We start from the raw sequence: 24,991 nt of genomic DNA, 5'->3' as shown, positions 1-24,991 counted from the left end.
GTAGAGAAGATAAGATGTACCTATACATCTCTGCAAGACAGAAAGATAAAATACCATGAAGGAAGTGGAAATTTATAAGTTCAGAAGTGGAAGAGATTATATCTTGCTGGAGAACAGGGAGGCTTCCCAGAGGAGGGGATTTTGAGCTGAATTTTGAAGGATAGGAAGGATTTGGAAATACTAATGCAGGAATTTCTAAGCAAAGTAAGCATACTGAATAAAAGCTTTGGGGAAGGGAGAGTGGATGAGCTCGGGGTGGGCTCAGCCATACCTAGCCCTTATTTGAACATGAACAGTGTGTGAGACTCTGCATTTCCTTTTCTGGTGTTTGTGTCATACTGTGAATGGGTAAAATTCACTCCTTTGATTCTGGAAGGCCGCACCTTGTGACAGCCACCATATCTTAATGTCTCCTAAAGGATGGGAATGATTTTGAGGAGCCCTACCAAGAGATGGAGTTCTTCATGCCTCAGCTAATCATGATCAAACTTGAAGTCAGTGAACCTGTTATTGTCTTTAATCCATCTTTTGATGACTGCTGGGAGTTAATACACAACTCTTTCTTGGAAATTATTAAGAACTCTAGGGAGATCCCCAAGGTATAGTATCAACTTAATCATTTGTTTATACCTTTATTTACTTATTGACTAAAATAAATTTAAAATGGCTGTTTGTACAAGGTATTCAGGTAGGGGAGTTTTACTTTGGGAGATAAATACCAAAGTAAAGGGGAGTATGCCTTCCTTAACCCCAGAAAGATTTGGGCCATAAAGAAATGTCCATGTATTTGAGAATTGTGCTTTTATTTTATTTTTTTTTTAAGATTTTATTTATTTGAGAGAGAGCTAGTGATTGCATGAGGGGGAAAGGTGCAGAGGGAGAAGCAGACTCCCTGCTGAGCAGGGAGCCCAATGTGAGGCTCAATCCCAGGATCCTGAGATCATGACCTGAGCCAAAGGCAGATGCTTAACCAATTGAGCCACCCAGCCACCCCTACTTTTATTTTATTTTTTTAAGATTTATTTATTTATTTGAGAGAGAGAGCACGCGTGCAAGCCAGGGAGGGGCAGAGGGTGAGGGAGAAACCCTCAAATAGTTTCACCCCTGAGCATGGAGCCTGATGTGGGGCTTGATCCCAGAACCCTGAGATCATGACCTGAGCCAAAATCAAGAGTCAGACGCTTAACCGACTGAACCACCCAAGTGTCCCAAGAATTGTGCTTTTAATAAGAGCAGTAAGAGTTACTTTGTGGGCCGCCTGGGTGGCTTAGTCGTTAAGCGTCTGCCTTCGGCTCAGGTCATGATCCCAGGGTCTTGGGATCAAGCCCCGCATTGGGCTCCCTGCTCAGTGGGAAGCCTGCCTCTCCCTCTCCTACTCCCCCTGCTTGTGTTCCCTCTCTCGCTATGTCTTTCTCTGTCAAATAAATAAATAAAATCTTTAAAAAAAAAAAGTTACTTTGTGAGCAAGTCGAGTCCCCCCCTTCCCCTAGCCCCCCATGATCCAACTTCAAAGGGGTAGATGTGTCCCAAGCCATATCCAACTTGGGTTGATTCACGATGGAACAATGCCATGAACTCACCAAGAATCTTCATAAAACGATATCTCATTTAGTTCTTGAAGTTCCATATGTTTGTTTGTTTTTTTGTTTAACCACTGAAGGCATCAAAGGGAAAGATGGAAGCTTTCCTTCCTGGTCCAAGCCCCTTCCAGTTTCCTTTCCAGGGTGGCATTGCTAATCATATTCCAGACACTTAGCAGACTTTTAGTGCTGGGCAGGATCACCCACATGAGTGTGATTCTTTTGTGATCTATCTTCTATTTCCCTCTGGGCAGTTGATGTGGCAAGATCCCTATGTGTCCAGCCCCACATAGGGAAGGGAACTGTGGGATGTTTTTCTCTCTCTCTCTCTTCTTCTTCTTCCCCACCCCCTCCCTCCCCAGGCATTATGTGTGATGTAGTCTTCTACTTAGAGGATTCTAAGAGCTCAAGATGAGAGTTGGGGGCTGTAGAGCAGCACATGAGGCCAAATGCTCTAGTCGATTTCACCAGATAACTCTAAATTTGGGGTTTCCAACCCAACCAAGCCTGGTTAACAAGAAAACTGGGTGTGTGGAGGGGGACGAAACAGTAGGCAACTCTCCTACCATCCATATCCCTGGGAAGGAAATGAAAGAGAAGACCCTGTAATTTGGAAGGATAAGTGTGGGGCTTGGGAACAGATAAAGTACATACCACTCAGGTTCCCTTTCACTGCTGTCGATTAGCAATGTTTGCAAGCAGCTGGGCTAGGAGAGCCCAGGGCTCATGTGGTTGCTCCAGCAAACACTGAGCAGGGATGGTAGTAGATTTAGTGGATTGTCATGGCAAGAAGATAAGAGTCACAGGTCACAGTGTGTCCTTGGGTTGAAAGCTAGGCCCAAGTGAATGCCAATGGGACTTTATCAAGCTGTGAGGAAAAGCAGCCCCGGCTCAGCATTCTCCATCGAGAAATGCTCACAGCGCTGGCTCCTGCGTCAAACTCCTCAGACTATTTTATCTCTGAACTGGGTATTAAAACGTTGAAAGAATAGCCGCTCGGGTTGAGTATCTAATAAGAATATCCAAGAACAGGGGCGCCTGGGTGGCTCAGTCTTTAAGTGTCTGCCTTTGGCTCAGGTCATGATTCCAGGGTGCTGGGATCGAGCCCCGCATTGGGCTCCCTGCTCCGTGGGAGGCCAGCTTCTCCCTCTCCCACTCCTGCTTGTGTTCCCTCTCTTGCTGTATCTCTGTCTGTCAAATAAATAAATAAAATCTTAAAAAAAAAAGAATATCTAAGAACAGCAACAGGTAGACAGTATCCCCAACCCCTACCAGACCTGCCTTTTTTATGGTTAAATAAACATTTTATTTTATTTATTTAAGGATTTTATTTATTTGAGAGCATGTGAAGGAGGGAGCACGAGTTGGGGGAGGGGCAGAGGGAGAGGGAGAAGCAGACTTAAATGACTGAGCCACCCAGGCACCCCTTTATTTATTTGTTTTTAAGGTTTTATTTTCAAGTAATCTCTATACCCAGTGTGGGGCTTGAACTCACAATCTTGGCTCTTGATCAAGAGTCCCATGCTCCACCAACTGAGCCAGCTAGGCAGCCCCCTAAACATAGACTTTATGTCAGCATGAGGTTTTGAAAATAACAGTTTCAAGGTACAGAAGGGAAGCCTATTTATGAGAAGGTTACTAAAGGAAACCAAAGTAAATATTAGAAAATAATTGTCTTAGCAAAAAAATTGAAACATGGTTGTTGTAATACTGATTGAAATGAAAAGAGGGGAATGAGAGGCATAAATAAAATGAGGTGGGGTGAAATAAGGAAGGGTTTTCTAAAACTAAAAACACAATAAGGAAAATTTAAATCGGAGCACCTGGGTGGCTCAGTAGATTAAGCATCTCTGTCTTCAGCTCAGGTCATGATCCCAGGGTCCTGGGATCAAGCCTCACATTGGGCTCCCTGCTCACCAGGGAGCCTGCTTCTCCCTCTCCATCTGCTGCTCCCCCTGCTTGTGCTCTCTCATGCTCTCTTTGTCAAATAAATAAATAAAATCTTTAAAAAAAATTTAAATTAGCATTAGCAGCCATGTCAATGCATTACTTTTATAATCAGAAATATACTCTCTCTCTCTCTCTCTCTCTCTCTCTCTCATACACACACACACACACACACACACACACACACACACATACATTACTGTGGAAAGGGGCTACTTGGGCCAGCCTCTCTACTGATGGGAGAATTTTCTCACTCAAAGTGCCAGGGAAATCCCAAACTTGGAGAAGTGTGCAGGCGTAAGCACTGAGGGTGATGACAAGACCAGGAAGTCAGGGACCAGAGAGCTGGGGAGATCAGCAGATGATAACCGTGATTATCTGGAAAAGACATCATTGATCTCATCTTAGTTTTACAGACTGCTCTACCAGCCACATTTAAAGGGCAATAAAAGGTGTTACTTCCTCTTTCAACTGAAGACTTCTTCCCAAGAAACAATCCCTTATGCTGCCCACATGTAATCTCTTGCATGGCCTAGATGTACCAGTCGTGTGTCCCTAAACCATTTCATCTGTACGCTTGACCAATGCCAGATCCTCCCTATCTTTGCTTTCAACCACTGTCTTCAGTATGGCCACAACTAAGTTGTTCCTCCACTGGCTTAAAAACCTTCAGATTGTCCAAAGAGGGAGGACACAGACTATTTGCACTAGCTTTTCCCCCTTTCTAAATCAGTGCATTTTCATCCATGGTATATAACTGTTGTCACCAAGTAGAGCCCTCTGACAGTCTTTTCTGAGACCAATCACTATCAGCTTTCTTAACAGGGAGGGCGGTGGGTCCCCAGCAGGGACTTGGATGTCTTTGTGAGTCATGCAAGTGAGAACATTTCTCAGGGACACATACATGCCATTAAGAAGTTAGAGAACTTGAATTATCAGAAAAGATACTGTTCTAGCTTTATGACCGTAAAGCCATAGATTTTTTTCCCCCTGAGGTGAGAGAAGCATCTAGTATCTCTCCTTTTCTTCAGATGAAGAAATGGAAATTCAGAGAGGAGAAGTGGCTATGGTCACATGGTTAGTTAGTGGCAGAATCAGAATTAGAACTCATGTTTCTAGTAGTTTTTCATTAGTAAAAGCTGATGGGGGTGGGGGACAGGGACCATCGCTGTAATATTCACTCAGTCACACAGTATTTATTGAGCACTTACTATGTGCCAAGCTCTTGTTGAACCCTTCATAATACTGAAGAAGTCAGATACGATCCAAGCCCTCGTGGTATTTAATCCCATGACAAACCCAGACAAGCTCATTACACATTATTTAATTATGATTATGCTGTGTGGGAAAAGTTCAGAATGTGACCTTTAAGTAAGGAAACCTAACATCCTAACTGGAGGCCCAGGGGAATTCTCCATGGACCAGAGACTTGAAAGGATGAGGGAAAGATGAGTAACCCAAAACCAGGGAGAGGAGAGAGGACAGAGGTAAAGAGAACAGGAGGGTGATTCTGGCACTATCCAAGAGGAAAAAGAGTGAAAAGGTAGCTGATATCCCTGGAAATGTGTTTGTTGCAAAAGATTTTACATTTTGGTGCCATTTCCCTTCTTGTGTCTCATGGATGTCTTATGACATCAAAAGTGGTTTTTGTTCTTTAGGTGGAATCTGTCCTGTTCCCAGAGTTGAAAGGCTATAATCTGATTCTTGGAACTGTTAACACTGAAGAAAAACTAGTTTCTGATTTTGTGGATCAAACCTTTGAGGTGTATCAGAAAAATCAAGTTGGGCCCCACAAGTAAGTTGGTTTAGTTGTAACTTGGCCATTTTGGTATTGGTTTGTTTGTCATCAAATACACGATCGCTGTTCCCACACATCAGGAACACATACATAGTAAGAATAGCCAATACTTACACAGGTATTACTATTTAACCCCATTTTACAGTTGAGGAAGCTTTCCCAATATTACAGAGCAAATAAATAAATGAGCCAGAATTCAGATTCAATTACAGGTCCACCTCCATTATCTGAAAGATGTTAGGCCAGACAGGTTTTGGCATTTAGAAATTTCTGGATTTTAGAAAAGTCACGTAATACATATATCATACCTGATGATGCAGCTTCAGCAAGATCTGAGGAAGCACCTCTTAATTAAATGTGTTGATATTTCTATAGTGAACAATATGAATATTCACCCAAGTAGCCTCACATTGGTTTAGGCCAGCTTTTGCCATCAAATGAATTCTGAAGCGGCTTTCTGTTTTCAGAGCTTTTTGGATTTAGGAATTAAAGGGGATTGAGGACAAGTTATCTGAATGCTCCTTAATCATCATACTATAGAATATCTCACAGTTGCCCATGTGAGCAGTCCCTAGTTTAGGGGGATCATATAATACAGCTTCCAAACTGAGACACTTTGAGAGTGAAGAGGGCTTTATTAACAATTACCGTGGGACAACAAGTGTAAATCTGGGCTGTCCCAGGCAAACCAGGATACATGGGTTTCTTGACCATGGCTCTGTCAACATTTTAGACCAGAAAACTCCGTATTGTGAGGAGCTGCTGTGTATGGTAGGAAGTTTAGCAGCATCCCTGACCTATACCCATTACTTACTGGTAGGATCCTCCTGCAGTCATTACACACCAAAACATCCCCAGATGTGGCCAGATGTCCCCTGATCACCACTGGGCCCCCATGGAACTAATTCTGCTTACTCCATTATCATCTTTATTTCATTTTATTATTATTTTATTTCTTATTATTTTTATTTTTTTTAAGTAGGCTCATGTCCCCAAGATCAAGAGTTGCATGCTCTACTGACTAAGCCAGCTAGGTGCCCCCATTTCATCTTTATTTTAATTCAAACTTTTTAAAAAGACTTCATTTTTAAGTAATCTCTACATCCAACGTGGGGCTGAAACTCATAATCCTGAGATGCAGTGTTACATGCTCCACAAACAAAGTCAGCTAGGCGCCTCTAATTCAAACTTATTTTAAGTCACAGCATCCCAAATACATCCTCCAATTTGGGAGAAATCTGTCCAGCCATTTTTGCATGATCTGATAAGAAGGGAAAACTTAATTTTATCCAATTAGATTTTTAGGTTCGCTAGTTCCAAATTTTCATCTTAAAATTTAGACGGAATTTTAGAGCTGGAAGAAGGGATAGGAACTACTGTTTATTGCATATTCACTGTATATCAGGCATCGTATTAGATGCTTCCTATGTACATTATTATTAGGTAAGCCTTACAACAGTCCTATGAGGTATTACTATTTCCACTTAAAACTAGAGAGACTGATCTTTAGAAAAGAGAAATATCTTGCCTAAGTTCATGCAGCTAGGAGGTGGCAAAATTGGAATTTGAAGCCAAAGTTCTGAATTCCCAGTTTACTATACTTTTTGCCACATTCTATTTTCCTTTGCTGGCTTGGGCTAATTTTTATGATCTTATGTCTTCATTTGCTACTCTTCCTAATCTGATTTGGTGACCTGTATTTGCATGTCTGATTTTATGCTCTTCGATTATGGAAGATACTTAAATGTATACAAAAAGTATGATGACTTATTGGATAACATGGCGGAACAAAACATCACCGCGTTCCTGAAAGAAACTCATGAAATTGAGGATTTTGTGACGGTAGGAAATATCACTTGATATTCTATATCTTGGTGATACATACTGCAGACAATCCACTACGTAGTCAGTGTATTTTGTTAGGATATATGTTGTGCTCAGCATTGGACTCGGTTGGCTGGAGGTGAGGCTGGGGCAAGTGCACCTTGGCTAAAGGCAAATCAAGCTACTGACTGTGCTCCTTTCTACAGAGGATCAGTAGCATCAAAAAGCGGAGAAATGAAATTGCATCCATGCACATTACCGTGCCTTTGGCCATGTTCTGCCTTGACACCATGACCCTAAATTATGACCTCTGTGAACGAGCCCAAAATCTTAAAGACCGTCTGATTCAATTCCAAGTGGACGTAAACCGGGACACCAATACCAGGTACTGTTATTGTGGACAGAGAGATAGCAACAATATTTGGCGTGAATGGGAGAATGAAAACGTGGCCAGAACTTGCCCCTTCCAGCAATGAACAGACAGAACTTCTAGCTCAAGTTGTTTCTGCCCTAGAGTGAGCTTGGCGGGGAATTCAGGTTCAGGCCAGAAGGTGAACTGTGGGGCTTGGAGCAGGAGGGTGGAAAGCATCCTGCAGATGTCCATCTCTATCTCTCAGCCTTTGCTTTCTTGGAGGCATCTTTAGGGAGACACCACCTCGTGGGCTTGGCTGTCTAAGGTCACAGGCCTTCTCCCCGGCCATATAGCACATATTCAGAGACACAGGGTGCTTACTGCACCCTCCCCCCCGCCCCCCCCCCCCCCCCGTCCCGGAATCACTCCTGTGCAGGCTTCTGCTGTCTGAGGATTCTGTCATTCAATCTTAAGCTCTATTCAAACTTATTTTAAGTCACAGCATCCCAAATACACCTTCATTTCACTGGTGACTATATATTAGTCACGATGTTTTGGGTTCTAAGGGATAGAGGATAGAAGCTCAGATAGACTGGCTAAAGTGAAAAGGGAATTTGGGGCTCATGTGTTGAAAAGTTCAGGAATTGCTAGCTTTGGTAGGATGCAGTGTTTCTCCCTCTACTTTGCTTTCATTCTCTGACAGGCACTGTTCCGTTTGTGGGCCCAGCAGCTCTAGGCTTATATCCTCCCAGGTTCCCATCCAGAGGGGAAAATGGTTTTTTCCCTTTCCAGTTGCCTCAAAAAGTCCTGGCCTGTGTGACACCAGCCTAACTTGGGTCTTTTGTGCAGCACTGAACCAAGCTCCATGGTGTAACTATTTGAAAGTTACAAAATGATTAATCCATGCCTTTCTAGCTTTCTTTTTCAGAGTGCTTTTAACTAAAGACTAAGATGATTTAGCAAGCATGACCACTACTAACAGTGGTATATGTTTTATTATTCTTATTAAATGTAAATAGATAAATAGATAGAAATATAGATGTAATTTTAGCATTTTATAGCATCTTAAATTTACAAAATACATTTCAGAAACTCATGAGCAAATTTTTTAAAATAATTTTTTATTATTATGTTAATCACCATACATTACATCATTAGTTTTTGATGTAGTGTTCCATGATTCATTGTTTGTGCATAACACCCAGTGCTCCACGCAGAATGTGCCCTCCTTAATACCCATCACCAGGCTAACCCATCCCCCTACCCCCCTCCCCTCTAGAACCCTCAGTTTGTTTTTCAGAGTCCATCGTCTCTCATGGTTCGTCTCCCCCTCCGACTTACTCCCCTTCATTCTTCCCCTCCTGCTATCTTCTTCTTCTTTTTTTAACATATATTGCATTATTTGTTTCAGAAGTACAGATCCGTGATTCATCAGTCTTGTACAATTCACAGTGCTCACCATAGCACATACCCTCCCCAATGTCTATCACCCAGCCGCCCCATCCCTCCCACCCCCCACCACTCCGGCAACCCTCAGTTTGTTTCCTGAGATTAAGAATTCCTCATATCAGTGAGGTCATATGATACATGTCTTTCTCTGATTGACTTATTTCACTCAGCATAACACCCTCCAGTTCCATCCACATCGTTGCAAAGGCAAGATCTCATTCCTTTGGATGGCTGCATAATATTCCATTGTGTATATACCACCTCTTCTTTATCCATTCATCTGTCGATGGACATCTTGGCTCTTTCCACAGTTTGACTATTGTGGACATTGCTGCTCTAAACATTGGGGGTGCACGTACCCCTTCGGATCCCTACATTTGTATCTTTGGGGTAAATACCCAGTAGTGCAATGGCTGGATCGTATGGTAGCTCTATTTTCAACCATTTGAGGAACCTCCATACTGTTTTCCAGAGTGGCTGCACCAGCTTGCATTCCCACCAAAAGTGTAGGAGGGTTCTCCGTTCTCCGCATCTGCGCCAACATCTGTCGTTTCCTGACCTGTTAATTTTAGCCATTCTGACGGGTGTGAGGTGGTATCTCATTGAGGTTTTGATTTGGATTTCCCTGATGCCGAGCGATGTTGAGCACTTTTTTGTGTCTTGGCCATTTGGATGTGTAGGGTTAGGTTGTGTATTTGAGACCCTTCTTGTTTCTTGTTTCTTGAGAAAGGCTTGTATTGCTATATACTTTCCTCTTAGGACTGCCTTTGCTGTATCCCAAAGATTTTGGACAGTTGTGTTTTCATTTTCATTGGTTTCCATGAATTTGTTGAATTCTTCTTTAATTTCCTGGTTGACCCATTCATTCTTTAGTAGGATGCTCTTTAGCCTCCATGTATTTGAGTTCTTTCCGACTTTCCTCTTGTGATTGAGTTCTAGTTTCAAAGCATTGTGGTCTGAAAATATGCAGGGAATAATCCCAATCTTTTGGTACCGGTTGAGACCTGATTTGTGACCTAGGATGTGATCAATTCTGGAGAATGTTCCATGGGCACTAGAGAAGAATGTGTATTCTGTTGCTTTGGGATGGAATGTTCTGAATATGTCTGTAAAGTCCATTTGGTCCAGTGTTTCATTTAAAGTCTTTATTTCCTTGTTGATCTTTTGCTGAGATGATCTGTCCATTTCAGTCAGGGGGTGTTAAAGTCCCCCACTAGTTTGTATTGTTGTCAATGTGTTTCCTTGCTTTTGTTATTAATTGCCTTATATAATTGGCTGCTCCCACGTTAGGGGCATAGATATTTACAATTGTTAGATCTTCTTGTTGGATAGACCCTTTAAGTAGGATATAGTGTCCTTCTTCATCTCTTATTACAGTCTTTGTTTTAAAATCTAATTTGTCTGATAGAAGGATTGCCACCCCAGCTTTCTTTTGGTGTCCATTAGCATGGTAATGGTTTTCCACCCCCTCACTTTCAATCTGGGGGTGTCTTTGGGTCTAAAATGAGTCTCTTGCAGACAGCATATTGATGGGTCTTGTTTTTTCATCCAATCTGATAGCCTGTGTCTTTTGATTGGGGCATTTAGCCCATTTACATTCAGGGTAACTATTGAAAGGTATGAATTTAGTGCCATTGTATTGCCTGTAAGGTGACTGTTACTGTATATTGTCTGTCTTCTTTTCTCATCTATGCTGCTTTTAGGCTCTCTTTTTGCTTAGAGGACCCCTTTCAATATTTCTTGTAGGGCTGGTTTTGTGTTTGCAAATTCCTTTAGTTTTTGTTTGTCCTGGAAGCTTTTTATCTCTCCTTCAATTTTCAATGACAGCCTAGCTGGATATAGTATTCTTGGCTGCATATTTTTCTCATTTAGTGCTCTGAAGATATCTTGCCAGACCTTTCTGGCCTGCCAGGTCTCTGTGGATAGGTCTGTTGCCAATCTAATGTTTCTACCGTTGTAGGTTACATATCTCTTCTCCTGAGCTGCTTTCAGGGTTTTCTCTTTGTCTCTGAGACTCGTAAGTTTTACTATTAGATGTTGGGGTGTTGACCTATTTTTATTGATTTTGAGAGGGGTTCTCTGTGCCTCCTGGATTTTGATGCCTGTTTCCTTCCCCACATTAGGGAAGTTCTCTGCTATAATTTGCTCCAATATACCTTCTGCCCCTCTCTCTCTTTCTTCTTCTTCTGGGATCCCAATTATTCTAATGTTGTTTCATCTTATCGTATCGCTTATCTCTCGAATTCTGCCCTCGTGATCCTGTAGTTGTTTTTCTCTCTTTTTCTCAGCCTCTTTATTTTCCATCATTTGGTCTTCTATATCGCTGATTCTCTCTTCTGCCTCATTTATCCTAGCAGTTAGTGCCCCCATTTTTGATTGCACCTCATTAATAGCCTTTTTGATTTCTACTTGGTTAGATTTTAGTTCTTTTATTTCTCCAGAAAGGGTTTATTTAATAACTTCCACACTTTTTTCAAGCCTAGCTAGCATCTTTAAAGTCATGATTCTGAACTCTAGGTCCGACATCGTACTAATGTCCGTATTGAGTAGGTCCCCGGCAGACGGTACTACCTCTTGCTCTTTTTGCTGAGGTGATTTTTTTCGTCTTGTCATTTTGTCCAGAGGAGAACAGATGAATGAGAGAACAGAATGCTAACAGGTTAACAATGTCTCCAGCAAATATACTCTATACAAATCAGAAAAGACCTGAAACCAGGGGACAAGAAAGGGAAAGAAAGAAGAGAGAAAAAAAGAAAAAAAAAGGAAAAAGAAAAAAATAAAAGCAAACAAAAACAGAACAAAACAAAAAAAAAACGAATATGATCAAATATGATCAGGCTAGTGCATAGATCAGTGCCACACATTAGCTTTTGGGCATATTTTGGTCTGTTAGAAGAAAGTGCCTGCTAAAATTTTAAAGGAAGAAAGACTTATTTATATATGTACAAAATAAGGGTTGATACAATGAAGGGATGGCAGATGACTGTAAAGATGAAAATTATAAAAGATTTTATAAGAGGGATTGATAAGATAAGAAGTTGTTTTTTAAAAAGAAAGAAGAAGATTTAAAAAGAAAAAGAAAAAAGAAAAAAAAAGGGAGAGAATGTGATCAGGCAGGAGAATAGAAGAAAGCTATACACTAGTGATTTAGGGTATATTTTGATCTGTTAGGAGAAATTGTATCTCAAAATTTTAAAGAGAGAACAACTTATATATATATATGCCAAAAATAAGGGTAACTACTATGAAGGGATAAAAATATGACTCTAAAAATGAAAAATAAAAAAAAATTTTTTAAAAAGGGATTGATAAGATGTTTGAAAAAGGGAAAAAGAAAAATTCAAAAAAAAAAGTTAAAAAATTAACTTTGAAAAACTAATGAATTATGGTAAAAAAGCCATGAATTCTATGTGCAGTATTCCCCTAGCGCTGGAGTTCTCCCGTTCTCCTTGATCGGTAAACTTGGTCTTGGCTTGCTGGCTGTTTGTGCTGATCTTCTGGGGGAGGGGCCTGTTGCCGTGGTTCCCAAATGTCTTTGCCGGAGGTGGAATTGCCCCGCCCTCGTGAGTCCGGGCTAAGCAAGCTGCTCCGGTTTGCTCTCAGGAGCTTTTGTTCCCTGCAAGCTCTCGGTGCAGCTTTGGAGGACCAGGGTGAAAATGGTGGCCTCCCAATCTCCACCCGGAGGAGCTGAGAACTCGGGGCCCTGCTCCTCAGTGTGCCCCCAGAGAAAAGCAGTCACTCCCATCTCCCTGGTCTCCGGCCGCACTCCGTGCTCACCCGGCCTGTGATCGAGCATTTCTATGTCTGGCATCCGACCCCGTGTGGAGTCTCCAAACCCAGCAGATCCCTGCGGTGCACTTCCGCGCCGCTCCTCCCAGGGGAGGAAGGGGAGTCTCCCCGGCTCTGCCGCTTGTTGGGTCCCTGCTGGAGGAGCAGTGGCCCAACTGGGCCCCAGATCACAGTTTATGGCAATCCCGAGCTGAGAGCCTGTGCCTCGGCTCCATCTCTGCAGCCGGCTTCCCCGCTCCGATACCTGAGAGCTCTGCCGCACTCAGGCACCCCCGGTCTTTCTGTGACCCCGAGGGTCCTGAGTCCACACTGTCCCGCGAGGGTTCCACCCCCCACTTAGCTACTGGAGCGACGTCCCTCAGCGGAGCCGACTTCTAAAAGTTCTGATTTTGTGCTCCGCGGCTCCATCACTCGCCAGAAGCGGCCAAAGGAGGCCCCCTCCCCTGCCATCTATCCTCCCGAATATCGCCTCGGATTCACTTCTCTGCATGTCCTACCTTCCAGAAAGTGGTCGCTTCTCTGTTCAGAGTGTTGTTACTGTTCTTATCTTCGATCTCCTGTTGAGTTCGTAGGTGTTCAGAATGGTTTGATCCCTATTCAGCTGAATTCCTGAGACCAGAGAAATTCTGGTCTCCTACTCCTCCGCCATCTTGCTCCACCCCCCCTCATGAGCAAATTTTGGATAATAGTAAGCTACCATTTTTCTAGCACATGTTATAGTCTGAGGACTGTGTAAGCATTCTGAACATTATAGATCTAATCAAGTCTTTACAACAACCCTAAAAGGTTGTTTGCTATTCTCTCCATTATATTGATGAAGAAACTGAGACTCCTAAGGGTTTAGGAGATGGCACATACAGGGCTTCACCTCATTTATTTTGACCCCAAAGTCCTCGCTCTCAACCCCTGCACTCACCACACTCAGCTTTCTCACAGAGTGATAAAATGGTAGGATTCCTGGCTTAGGAGCCCGAAGATTTGTGTTTGAACCTAAGACCTTCCATTTATTAGCTGTGTGTCCTCTTGCTTTACCTTCTGGATCTTCACTGTCTTTGCCTATAGAATAAATGTTTGGGACCAGGACAATAAAAGTACTTCAAACTAGTAAGACACTTTCTTTGGGAATTTTAAGCATCAAAGAAAACTTATTTTGTAAGCAATAGTCCACTTGTTCATGTCAAATCAAAGCAACATGGTACCTTGGCTGGTCAGTCCTTATCAAAATAAGTGTATAGTTAGGCCTTTTAGATATAAGTGAAAATAAAGGTCTCCTTATGAACCCAGGGATTTCTAAGGATGCAGAAACCACAGGTTGGTGGCTAAGATTCTTTCTTCCTGCCTTAAAAATGGTGACTCTGAGTTATTGGACTTTCTCAACAACCCTACGAGTAGGTAAAACAGATATGAGCAAGATCCCTTACTGAATGCAGGAGAAAATGAGGCCCAGAAAGAAAACCTCACTTGCCCAAGTAAGTGGGTTTGAATTTGAGTCTTCTCATCCCAAACCCTGTCCTTGTCACTTCATTGTCCTGCCGTCTCTGGGAGTGGGGTGCCTTCCTGTTGCTAGTGACTAGGTGCACCCTAGAATGGGGGTGCTCTGCACATAAAGGCAGGGAGGGCACTTTGGAGTGCATTGGTAGGAAAGTGGGCATGCCATTCATACCTACTACAGGTACATTGGTTTAAGGCTGCTAAAGCAAGGACCTGAAATATTGATGAAAAATTCAAGGACCTGTATAGAGATACATAAAATTATCCCTGGGGTCCAGCTGCTTGTTTCCTTCAGTGTGAGAACTCTTACACAAATAATGACAACAGGTAGAGAGAGGCCATGGATTGATGCAGGATTTATCAGTCCCCTCATGCCATCTCCTACACCAGAGAATAGCCCTGTGCTTATGGGACCTCTGGCCTTTTAGATTTTAAATCACTTCATCTGTATATGTAGAAAGCAATGTTTTCTGTCCTCAGCTTATCCCTGGATATTGTTAGGGTGTTGTGTGGGTCAGGTGCCTGATATCAATGACTCATATCAGGGACCTTTTAGAGAGTTTAATAGGTAGTGGGTTTGCTACCACCCTTCTGGGCCTTTGCAAGAAACTGATAACTAGTAGCCACATAACGTTTATCCTCTGAATTCTCATACAAAAGGGAGGAAGGATGGATTCTCATCTGGTAAGAGTCTTATCAGACTGAGAGGACCTACCTTCTATTAAGCAAGGCAAGATGCTATAACAAATAGACTTAAGATGTCATGACTGAAAACTATAGAAGTTTTATTCTCAGGGTAGCTCCAGATTGGTGGGGGAGACCTATGGTACATCCAGAAATTCAAGCACATGGTGACTTTACATCTTTAACCTGTAGCTTTCAAGGTCATTCTAAGTGTTGACATCCTAGACAGTTGGAAGGAGGAAAGAGCATGAAGGGATATGCAAGGACAGTTTTATGTGCTGCTCCTGAAAGGGATACTCATCCCTGTTTCCCACTTCACACTGACTGCAACTCAATCATGTGACCATACCTTCGAGGGACTGAACTGTCTCCCCTCAAAATTCATGTGTTGAAGTCTGTCTTAGTCTGTTTGGGATGCTACAGCAGACTACCATAGGCTGAATGGCTTATAAACAACAGAAATTCATTTCTCTCAACAGAACATTGGTTCATTCGTGTCTCTCAGTTCTGGGGGCTGGGAAGTCCAAGATAGAGTCTCCAGCAGATTTGGTGTCTGTTGAGAGCTGGCTTCCTGCCAATGGGTGAGGGGTCTCTCTTATAAAAACTCTAAACCCCTTTATGAGGGGACACTCTCATGACCTATTTACCTCCCAGAGCCCACCTCCAAATACCATTACATTAGGGATTAGGTTTTAACATGAGAATTTGGGGGTGCACACACATCCGGTCTACAGCAAATGAGGTCTACCTCACAAATGAGGTCACAAGGATGGGGCCCTAATCCAATAGGGCTGGTGCTCTATTAAGAAGAGGAAGAGACACCAGAGCTCTTTCCCCCTCCACTACATGAGGTCAAGGGAGAAGGCTGCTGTCTGCAAGCCAGGAAGAAAGCCCTCACCAGGGACTAAGTCAGTCGGTACCTTAACCTTGGACTTTCCAGCCTCCAGAGCTGTGGGAAAATAATTTTCTGTTGTTTAGACCACCCAGTCTGTTGATACTTTGTTATGGTAGCCCAAGCTGACGTGTAAGATCCCCAACTAAAAATACAAAGGAGGCTGGACATGTCATCTAGCTCTGAAGTGGAGACTACTACGTAATAGTGCAGTAGATAATTTTTCTCTGCAGAAAGTTTCTAAATTGTATGAAAATTCATTTCTACAATCCTGGAAGCATCTGAAAAGATGTTTTAATCATTTTTTTTCCTTCGGTTTGATACAATTAGCTTCGCTATGGAGGAGTCTCTATACATGAAGAAGGAATATAGAGTGTCAACTGTTCTCTTCAATTAAAACAAAACAAAACAAAACAAAAAAGGTATATTGAGGACTGAAAATACTGAGAGAAGTGGTTTTTATCTATAATGTATGAATATCAACATGTAATGATCATTTACTAATAACAAAAACTGTGGTAGCTATTGCTAACATTTCTTGAGGGCCACTCTGTGTTTGGCATGGATGTATTGCAGATCATTTGTTTCCTAATTATAATTAAAATACTGATGACACAATGGAATATTATGCAGCCATCAAAAAGAATGAGATCTTGCCATTTGCAACAACGTGGATGGAACTGGAGGGTGTTATGCTGAGCGAAATAAGTCAATCAGAGAAAGACATGTATCATAGACCTCACTGATATGAGGAATTCTTAATCTCAGGAAACAAACTGAGGGTTGTTGGAGTGGTGGGGGGGTGGGAGGGATGGGGTGGCTGGGTGATAGACATTGGGGAAGGTATGTGCTATGGTGAGTGCTGTGAATTGTGCAAGACTGTTGAATCACAGACCTGTACCTCTGAAACAAATTATGCAATATATGTTAAGAAAAAAAAAAGAAGATAGCAGGAGGGGAAGAATGAAGGGGAGTAAATCGGAGGGGGAGATGAACCATGAGAGACGATGGACCCTGAAAAACAAACTGAGGGTTCTAGAGGGGAGGGGGGTGGGGGGATGGATTAGCCTGGTGATGGGTATTAAAGAGGGCACGTTCTGCATGGAGCACTGGGTGTTATGCACAAACAATGAATCATGGAACACTACATCAAAAACTAATGATGTAATGTATGGTGATTAACATAACAATAAAAAATTTGAAGAAAGAAAAAAATACTGATGACAATTATCATTGTTTTTTTTAAGATGTTATTTATTTGAGAATGAGAGAGTGTGAGAGAGAGAGCACAAGCAGGGGGAGCTGCAGAAGGAGAGGGAGAAGCAGACTCCCTGCTCGGCAAGGACCCTGGGATCATGACCCAAGTTGAAGGCAGACACTTAACCAACTGAGCCACTCAGGCATCCCTCATCATTGGTTTTTGCATAAATTAGAGCATATTCGAATTATCCTTAGGGTAGCATCCTTTCTCATAGTCTCGTGTTTGAGAAGTAGGCAGTTAGATTTAGTGGTCCTGGTGGTTGAATGTCAGTTTCTCTTTGCCATCCAGGAACTACCTCCAGCACATGAGGATAAATTTGCTGACGTACTGTGAAGAGTAGTGATTACCAATTAATTTAGTGCTCTACTTCAACATAATATTCAAGGAGCTGTTATTGGTGGTGGTGGTGGTATTCGTGTTGTTTTGGTCTAAATCTGGATTCTACCCATGGTACACTGAATGAGCTAATATGTATCCAGTGATTAGAATGGGGCATGGCCCATAGTAAACCCATGAGATATTATTTCCTTTATTACTGTTTTTTTTTTCTTGAAGAGTGGTGTGCATGTAAATATTACCCATCACGGATTTGCACGTAGAGAAAAGTTGGAAACCATTTTCCTAGTCTCCAAATAAGAATGATGCCTCTTTAGCATAATAGATCTTATAAGAAAGTGATTTTAGATGATAATGGTGATAGTAGCTGTTTCTCTCTCTGTAGCATTTGTAATCAGTACAACACCATCGCAGACAAAGTCAGTGAGATTCCTGCCAACACTGAGGAGCTGGTATTCCTCATTGAATTCTTAAAGAAATCCAGTGATGTCACAGTGTTCAAACTCAGGAGGCAATTTAGAAATGCAATTGAACGGTTAGAGTTTCTGATGGACTATGCAGATTTGCCCGGTAAGTCCACGCCCTATAGATTTATATGCGAATGTATATGTATATTTATACTTTTAGAGATAAGGAGTTGGGAAAGAGAGTTAGCAGTCCTACCACTTAAAAATCAATACTGGGAGAGCGTCCCCATATGTTAGAGGCACTCATTCCACACCCTTACCCACAGGAATTCTAATCAAACCAAGGGGATCTTATTGTTAGACAAAAAGAAGAAATATCTAGGGATTTGGTAAGTTCTAGATGCCTCTCTTGGTATCTTGTGGCTGGTGTTTCTGAAAAAGTCACTTCCAAACGCAGAGTCCTTTTATAAATGGATAGATTTCATCAATCTATAATCTTAATACAGTCCTGCCTTTGAGGAGAGGCCAGGGCACTTTCCTTCAAACTCCTGCATATCTTAAAAGGAAAGAAATGGCCAGAGCCCCTTCAAGGCTTATTGGGCCAAGGTAGAGTTTTGTAGGAACGAGGTTCTGAAGAAAAACTGATACACTATCCACAAGTCAAGTTTTCAGATCCTTCTTCCAGCTCAAAATACCTGTGAATTACCTGGTGTTCATGCTGTTTGGGAGGAAAGGTGATGAGAGGGAGAGACGGGGACTAGGAGTAGAAAACAGTACCCTAACCATTCACCTGCACATTCATGAGCTGTGCCCTTGACCTTGTGAACACACAGTGGACCTCTGCTTCCTAAGTTCCCAAGGGTACAGAGGGAGCCTAGGACATTTCAGCTGCCCAGAGCCTTAGGCTGGGTGGAGCATCTGGCACTGACTTTATTACTGACATTTAACCAAAAGGGAGACTGGGACTCAAATGAGGCGACAGTTTAAAGAGGAGAACCGGAACTTGAGCCCAGATTTCTACTCTACTCAGACCCAGCCTGGGAAAGCAGTGAAGTATAGTGGTTAGAACATTGGCTTTGGAGTTGGTTAGACCTGGGTCCGAAATTGTCTCTGCTGCCTTCTAGCGGTGTGACCTTGACTACTTGGCTAAATTTTGTTGTCCCATCTGTAAAAACAAGGATGATAATACCGTTGCCCTTCTAGCCTGACACTTGGTAAGTGCTCAGTAAATGTTAGCTATCATTCATCCATCATGGGCCCATCCATTCATTGCCTCTCCTTCACCCACTTCTGTTGACCTCTTATTCTGCTAAATTAATGCCCTGCATGTTGACCTATGTTGAGCAGTGTCCTGGAGCAGACTATATGTGTTTTGCAGAAGAGGATATCAAGTTGAACAGCACTCTGCTCCTCTGGCCAGACCAGATTGAAGATATCTTTGAAAACAGCCGAAACTTCCTCCTTAACAAGAGGGATCAGGCCGAGATGGACCTCATTAAAAGGTACAGGGAGAGTGTGAGGTTGTTTCAGAAATGATGCCCAGTTTGATAAGTTGCTGCAGGTTCCTGGTTCTGCTCAGAGCCCCCCACAGCAAGGCATGGGTAAAGGCTGAAGACAATTGGTGGAAAAGGAATTTCCTTTTGTTTCCCACTGAGGGATGTTCTCTTTAAGCCTGCTTCACTATAGTGACCCTGCCAATGCCTTCCCTCCCTGCCTTGAACAATTGGAATTTGGCGGTGCAGAGAGAAAAAGACAAAAATAGTGGCATGGGATAATGGCCTTGCAATAATAATAGCAAAATCATCAGCCTTACATTGGAGACCAAGGAGATAGCAAGACAGGGATAATAGAGGCGTGGTAGGAGGCTGAGAAATTGCCTGTGTTTTTCAGCTGGTCTTGTTCAGTGCTAATGTGGCCGTATCATTTACTCATCCATTATTTGTCAATTCAACCAGTATTTATTACGAATTTTTACTGTGTGCTGTGCTGTATTCTAGACATGTAAGTGTGTTTGGCTACTAAAAAAGATTTTAATCCAGTAGCAGAGAAAATACAGACCTACTGAAAAATCAAACAGTGTCAAGCAAAGTGGGCCAAGTACCACGTGGATGGTAAAGACATACATGCACACACGGCCATCCCAGCTTGTAACACTTGGCTGATGAACTGTAGAGTCGTTCCAGTTACTCTCCCCTTCACACGTGAAACTCCCCCCTGCCCAACTTTAGGTCCTATAATCCCTGCAAATACTCACAGGAAAGGAAAAGAGTAGATAAAAGCAGGGATTCCTACACAGAATGGGAGTTTGGGCTGAAGGAGAAAACTATTTATTCGCTACCTTCAAAATATGGCCTAGGTCTGCCATCCAGAAAAAACAATAACAACAACAAAAGTGTGTGTGGGTGTGGGTGTGGGGGGGGTGGGGGGTGTGTATATACACAATTGTATGCACACAATTTTTTTTCTTCCAGCACCCTTCTCCTCTCTCTACCCAGAACTTTTAGCCAAATGGGTGCTACTGATATTTTTAAATTAATAGACTTTATTTCTTGGAACAGTTTTAAATTCACAGCAAAATTGAGAAAGTACAGCGTTCCCATCTACCCCATGTCCCCTTATGACCAGCCTCCACCATGGAACTGATTTGTAGGTTAGATGAACAGGAACAAGTTTCTTTATCTTTTTGAGCCTCAGTGTCCTCATCTGGAAAATGGGATAACAGAGCCCATCTCAGGTCATCTCATTTCATGAGAGGTATCATTGTGCAGAAGGACGAAATGAGATGACCTGAGATTGTGCCTGAGGGGTACCCAGCACATGGTAGGCATTCAGAAGCTGTCCATTTCCTTCATCCTTTGGACAATGACTTTTTTGGGGAGAAAAAAGTGCTTCACTTCTAAACCACCACCTTGCAAGCATACTTTTGGAACAGCGCTGTAAGACTACTTAGAGGCAGTAAGTGCTGTTAAAGTTCAGAGGAGTGAGGGGGTGGCTCTGGGGAAAATGGGAACTGTCATTTATGATGAGAGGAGAAGAGCAGTGGCCATCCCCTCTTGGAGGGGTGACTCAGCCTGATGGCACCAACTGGTTTCTGCACTCTCCACAGCAGAGTTCAGCCGAGGAGGGCTCCAGGAATAACCCAAAGCACTGGGCTCAGCCCTCTCTTTGGTGAACGCTCAAACCTCACGTCCATCATTTTTGCATTAATCCTGAGAACGGTATGTGAGGGGGAATGAGCAGTGTTCATTTATTCATTCGTCTTCTGTGAGAGCAGCCCCGTTCCCTCTCTAAAAAATGACCTATTTTACCAGCCCACATTAATTTTTGGCTTTGGCACTAATAATTCTCCATTTGCTGCCACCTGATTCCCACCCCCCAATTCCTTCTTCCACCTTCTTCCTCCTCTGTCCACTCAGTGCCTGGTCGACTGACACCCGTAGTCCGCAGCCTCTGACTCCCTTGTCTGTTGGATCCAGGTAGGGCTCCCCCAGTGGGGAGCCCTGAGGAGTTTGGACAGGGATCACCTTTTCTTTCTCCTCTCTCTCCCTGTTTGGCCCTGGCACTCTGGTAGTAGCTTCATCCCTCCTGGATGACAATTCTTGCTTCTCATGGTTTCAGTTCCCACTGTTTTCTTGACCCTAGGGGTCCTAGTGGCTTCCTTCTGAGGCTACCCTATCTTAACTGTGTAGGTCGTCCCATCAAAGCCTCTCTCTTTGAACATTGGCGTGAATTCCATTTCATGCTGGAATTCTGACCAATCCACCATTTTTAAATCTCTAAATTATCCTCCCTTAGACTCCAGGTAGTCCCACAAATACAACTCATTTACTCAACCTGAGTGCCTACTATTTACTAATGACTGTACTAGTATGAAATATATACATATGTATATATTATGGAGATGAAAGTACTTTGGAAACTATAATGTGCTAAGCAATTGTAACTTAACACTATATAGTCTACCCTGTTAGAAAAAGGGAGAAGTAACTGTGCGACTTGCTTTGTTGCTAAAAGGTCATCCCTGATCATTCTAGTAAACTAGCCCTCTACTTACATCCCTAGGCACTCTGCCTTGTTTTATTTTCTTCAGAGCATTTATGCCTATCAGGAATATCTCATTTTATCTTTATCTATGTATGAATTTATCCACCCATCTATTCACCCACCTACCCACCCATCAATCCATATGTTTCTTTTCTTTTTTTTAAAAGATTTTATTTATTTATTTGACAGAGAGAGACACAGCGAGAGAGGGAACACAAGCAGGGTGAGCAGGAGAGGGAGAAGCAGGCTCCCTGCAGAGCAGGGAGCCCGACACAGAGCTCCATCCCAGGACCCTGGGATCATGACCTGAGCCAAAGGCAGACGCTTAACTGACTGAACCACCCAGGTGCCCCAATCCATGTGTTTCTTATCTAGGTCTCCCCAGACTAAAATACAAGCTCCATGAGGATAGGGAGCTTAATAGTGTATATCACAAATGTTTCCCTGATGCCTAGGGCAGTCCTTGGAATGTATCAAGCCCTTAATAATAAATATCTAATGGATGACTGAATAATATATATATATACATACATTTTATATGTGTATAGAATAGGTATTATATAGATTTCATATATATGCACACATATATATTTACCCATACAGGTAAACATCTGGAAATGTTTAACTGTCAATAGGGTCACACCAGACATCTTTGGGAGGTAGGATTTTAAGTAATATATATATATATATATGTGTGTATGTATATATATCATGCACCAGAAAATCAGATTCTCCCCAGGCTTGAATATGGGTGAGAAATTGCTGATATTTTGAATATCGAAAGTGGAAAGTCCAGGTGTGATTGGGCTGTTCTTTGCTTTTAGGTGCTCAGAATTTGAGACGCAACTTGAAGGCTACAACAAGGAACTGGAAGGGTTTAGGAAACGTGAAGTGATGAGCACAGAAGAAATGAAGAACAATGTTGAAAAGCTTAATGAGCTTTCAAAGAACCTAGATCAAGCACTGATGGAATTTGAGGTTTGGGGTCTCGGAGCCTGGGGTTGGAGACTTATGACTGTCCTACCCTGTTGGTTCTGCTTCTTGATTTTGGGTTTTCCTAACATCACCTGTCAGGTGGATAGTATTGATTGGTGAATTGACCAATTCTTTCATTGGCGCTTTCAACTACCTTTTCTTACAACCCTACATTATACCAGATTTTTGTTAGTCATTGAGTACACAAAAAAGAAATTACAGTAAAATAATTGCTCACATACATTGAGTATTTCTTATATGCTCAACAATGTACAAAGGGCTTCTTATGCGATATATCCCTTCATACCCATAACAAACGTTTGGGGTGGGTACTGTTATTGTCCCCATTTATCTCTATTTAAAATAAGAGAACTAAGGCTTGGAAAAGCTAAGTAAATTGCTGAAGGTCAACGAGTAAGTTCTTTAACCATTAAAGTTCTTATTTTTGAGGCAAGTCAGCATAAGAAGGGGAGGCATCATGTAAACAGCTAAAGTATATACGAAAATTGTGAACATGGGGATATGGATTTGACAGAATAGGATCAAAGATGATGGAGCAAGTAGCAAATTATCCTCGAGTTTCATCCAGCTAGATCTTAGCTGTCACAGCTCTCAGAGGTAACCCAGAGGGACTTTCTTACTTGAGTCCATGTCTTATTTTCCTCTCTCGCTCTCCAGATGAATTTACATTTTCCTCAGCTTGGTTTTCAAAGCACTGAGGAATTTGCTATGGTGGCCTTTAGGGTTCAGAAAACCAGCTGCCCAATAAACAGCACCCCCTTTTGCCCTGCAGCTGATCAATAAGGAGGAGGAACTGTTGGAAAAGGAGAAGAGTACCTTCCCTCTCCTGCAAGCCTTGATGACCAACAAAGTGCCTTATGAGCAGCTATGGCTGACGACATACGAGTTCAGCATCAAGTCAGAGGAGTGGATGAATGGTACACTCCAGGCTCAGTCTACTGGGACATGGTGGATGATGGGGTAGTGGACCCAACACAGCCAGTTCTAGAACAGGATTTGGACTTCAGATTTAAGCTAGATTTTTTTTTAATCATATTCTTATACTCTGGATTAACGCAGCCACACAGTCAAATTTTTCTGATGTGATAATGATGGAAAGTGGGGTTTGAAGAGCCAGACCCATTGTGCCACGGTATAATAGAAGAGGCAGCCACCCAGAGCCATAGATTGCAGAGAGGCAGAGGGGGTAGGGAGAATAAGATGGCCTTTCCACCACTGTGCTGCTTCAAGAAAGGCCAGAGTGCCACAGACATCTGTAAACTACTCCTTTTCTCTAGATCCTGGAGACTAGAGAGAAATGGAGGGGGTAAAGTCAACAGGACTTAATGATGATCTGATATGGGGCAGGGGTCAGGGAGGGAGAGGGAAGAACCTAGGGTGACATCCAGATTATTGGTCCAGGCAATTTGGTAGATATTGCCATCACTGAACAAGAGAAGTGACAGATTTATGGGGGAAAAAAGACCCATCAGCTTGAATATACCAAGTTCAAGGTGTCTGCAAACACCCAAATGGGAATATTAATTAGCAGCTGAGTATATCAGCCTGCAGTTAAGTTATATGTTTGGGGGGCAACTTATATTGGGGAATAATTGAGTGTAGATTACAATTAAAAGCCATGAGTGATGTCACCTGGGGAGAGTGTATATGAGCAGAGGACAAACTCTGAGACCCTTAGAGCTGAGCCTGCAGTTTGCTTCTGGCACTTCGGTGTTATAAGCACAACTGTGGTGAACATCTTTGTCATCAGTTTAATGCATGCAATTATGATCATTTTCTTAGGCTAAATTCCCAAAAGTGAAATGGCTAGATCAAGGATCATGTGATGAAAATTATTAGGATTTTATTTATTTATTTTTTTAAAGATTTTATTTATTTGACAGAGAGAGACACAGCAAGAGAAGGAACACAAGCAGGGGGAAGTGGGAGAGGGAGAAGCAGGCTTCCCGCAGAGCAGGGAGCCCAACGTGGGCTCGATCCCATGACCCTGGGATCATGACCTGAGCCGAAGGCAGACGCTTAACAACTGAGCCACCCAGGTGCCCCCAAAATTATTAGGATTTTAAAAACTTGTTGTTAACTGTCTTCCAGAAAAGTTATGTTTTAATTTATTACCCTTCTATCAGTACTTAAGAGTGCCC

At 42.5% G+C, this 24,991-nt stretch overlaps 1 protein-coding gene across 1 annotated transcript in view; it reads left to right on the top strand.

Annotated features, from left to right (window-relative positions):
* Positions 1-24,991, top strand: part of DNAH3 (dynein axonemal heavy chain 3) — a 175,669-nt gene that overhangs the window by 18,913 nt on the left and 131,765 nt on the right. The window contains exons 10-17 of the mRNA XM_027612190.2: positions 420-599; positions 5,186-5,322; positions 7,062-7,167; positions 7,356-7,534; positions 17,789-17,973; positions 19,189-19,312; positions 22,679-22,832; positions 23,623-23,767. Of these exons, the coding sequence (XP_027467991.1) occupies positions 420-599; positions 5,186-5,322; positions 7,062-7,167; positions 7,356-7,534; positions 17,789-17,973; positions 19,189-19,312; positions 22,679-22,832; positions 23,623-23,767 (1,210 nt within the window). The remainder of the gene's footprint in view (positions 1-419; positions 600-5,185; positions 5,323-7,061; positions 7,168-7,355; positions 7,535-17,788; positions 17,974-19,188; positions 19,313-22,678; positions 22,833-23,622; positions 23,768-24,991) is intronic.

This window comes from Zalophus californianus, chromosome 10, assembly GCF_009762305.2.
Source record: "Zalophus californianus isolate mZalCal1 chromosome 10, mZalCal1.pri.v2, whole genome shotgun sequence".
NCBI classification, from domain to species: Eukaryota; Metazoa; Chordata; class Mammalia; order Carnivora; family Otariidae; genus Zalophus; species Zalophus californianus.
This window is presented reverse-complemented; position numbering and strand designations above follow the sequence as displayed.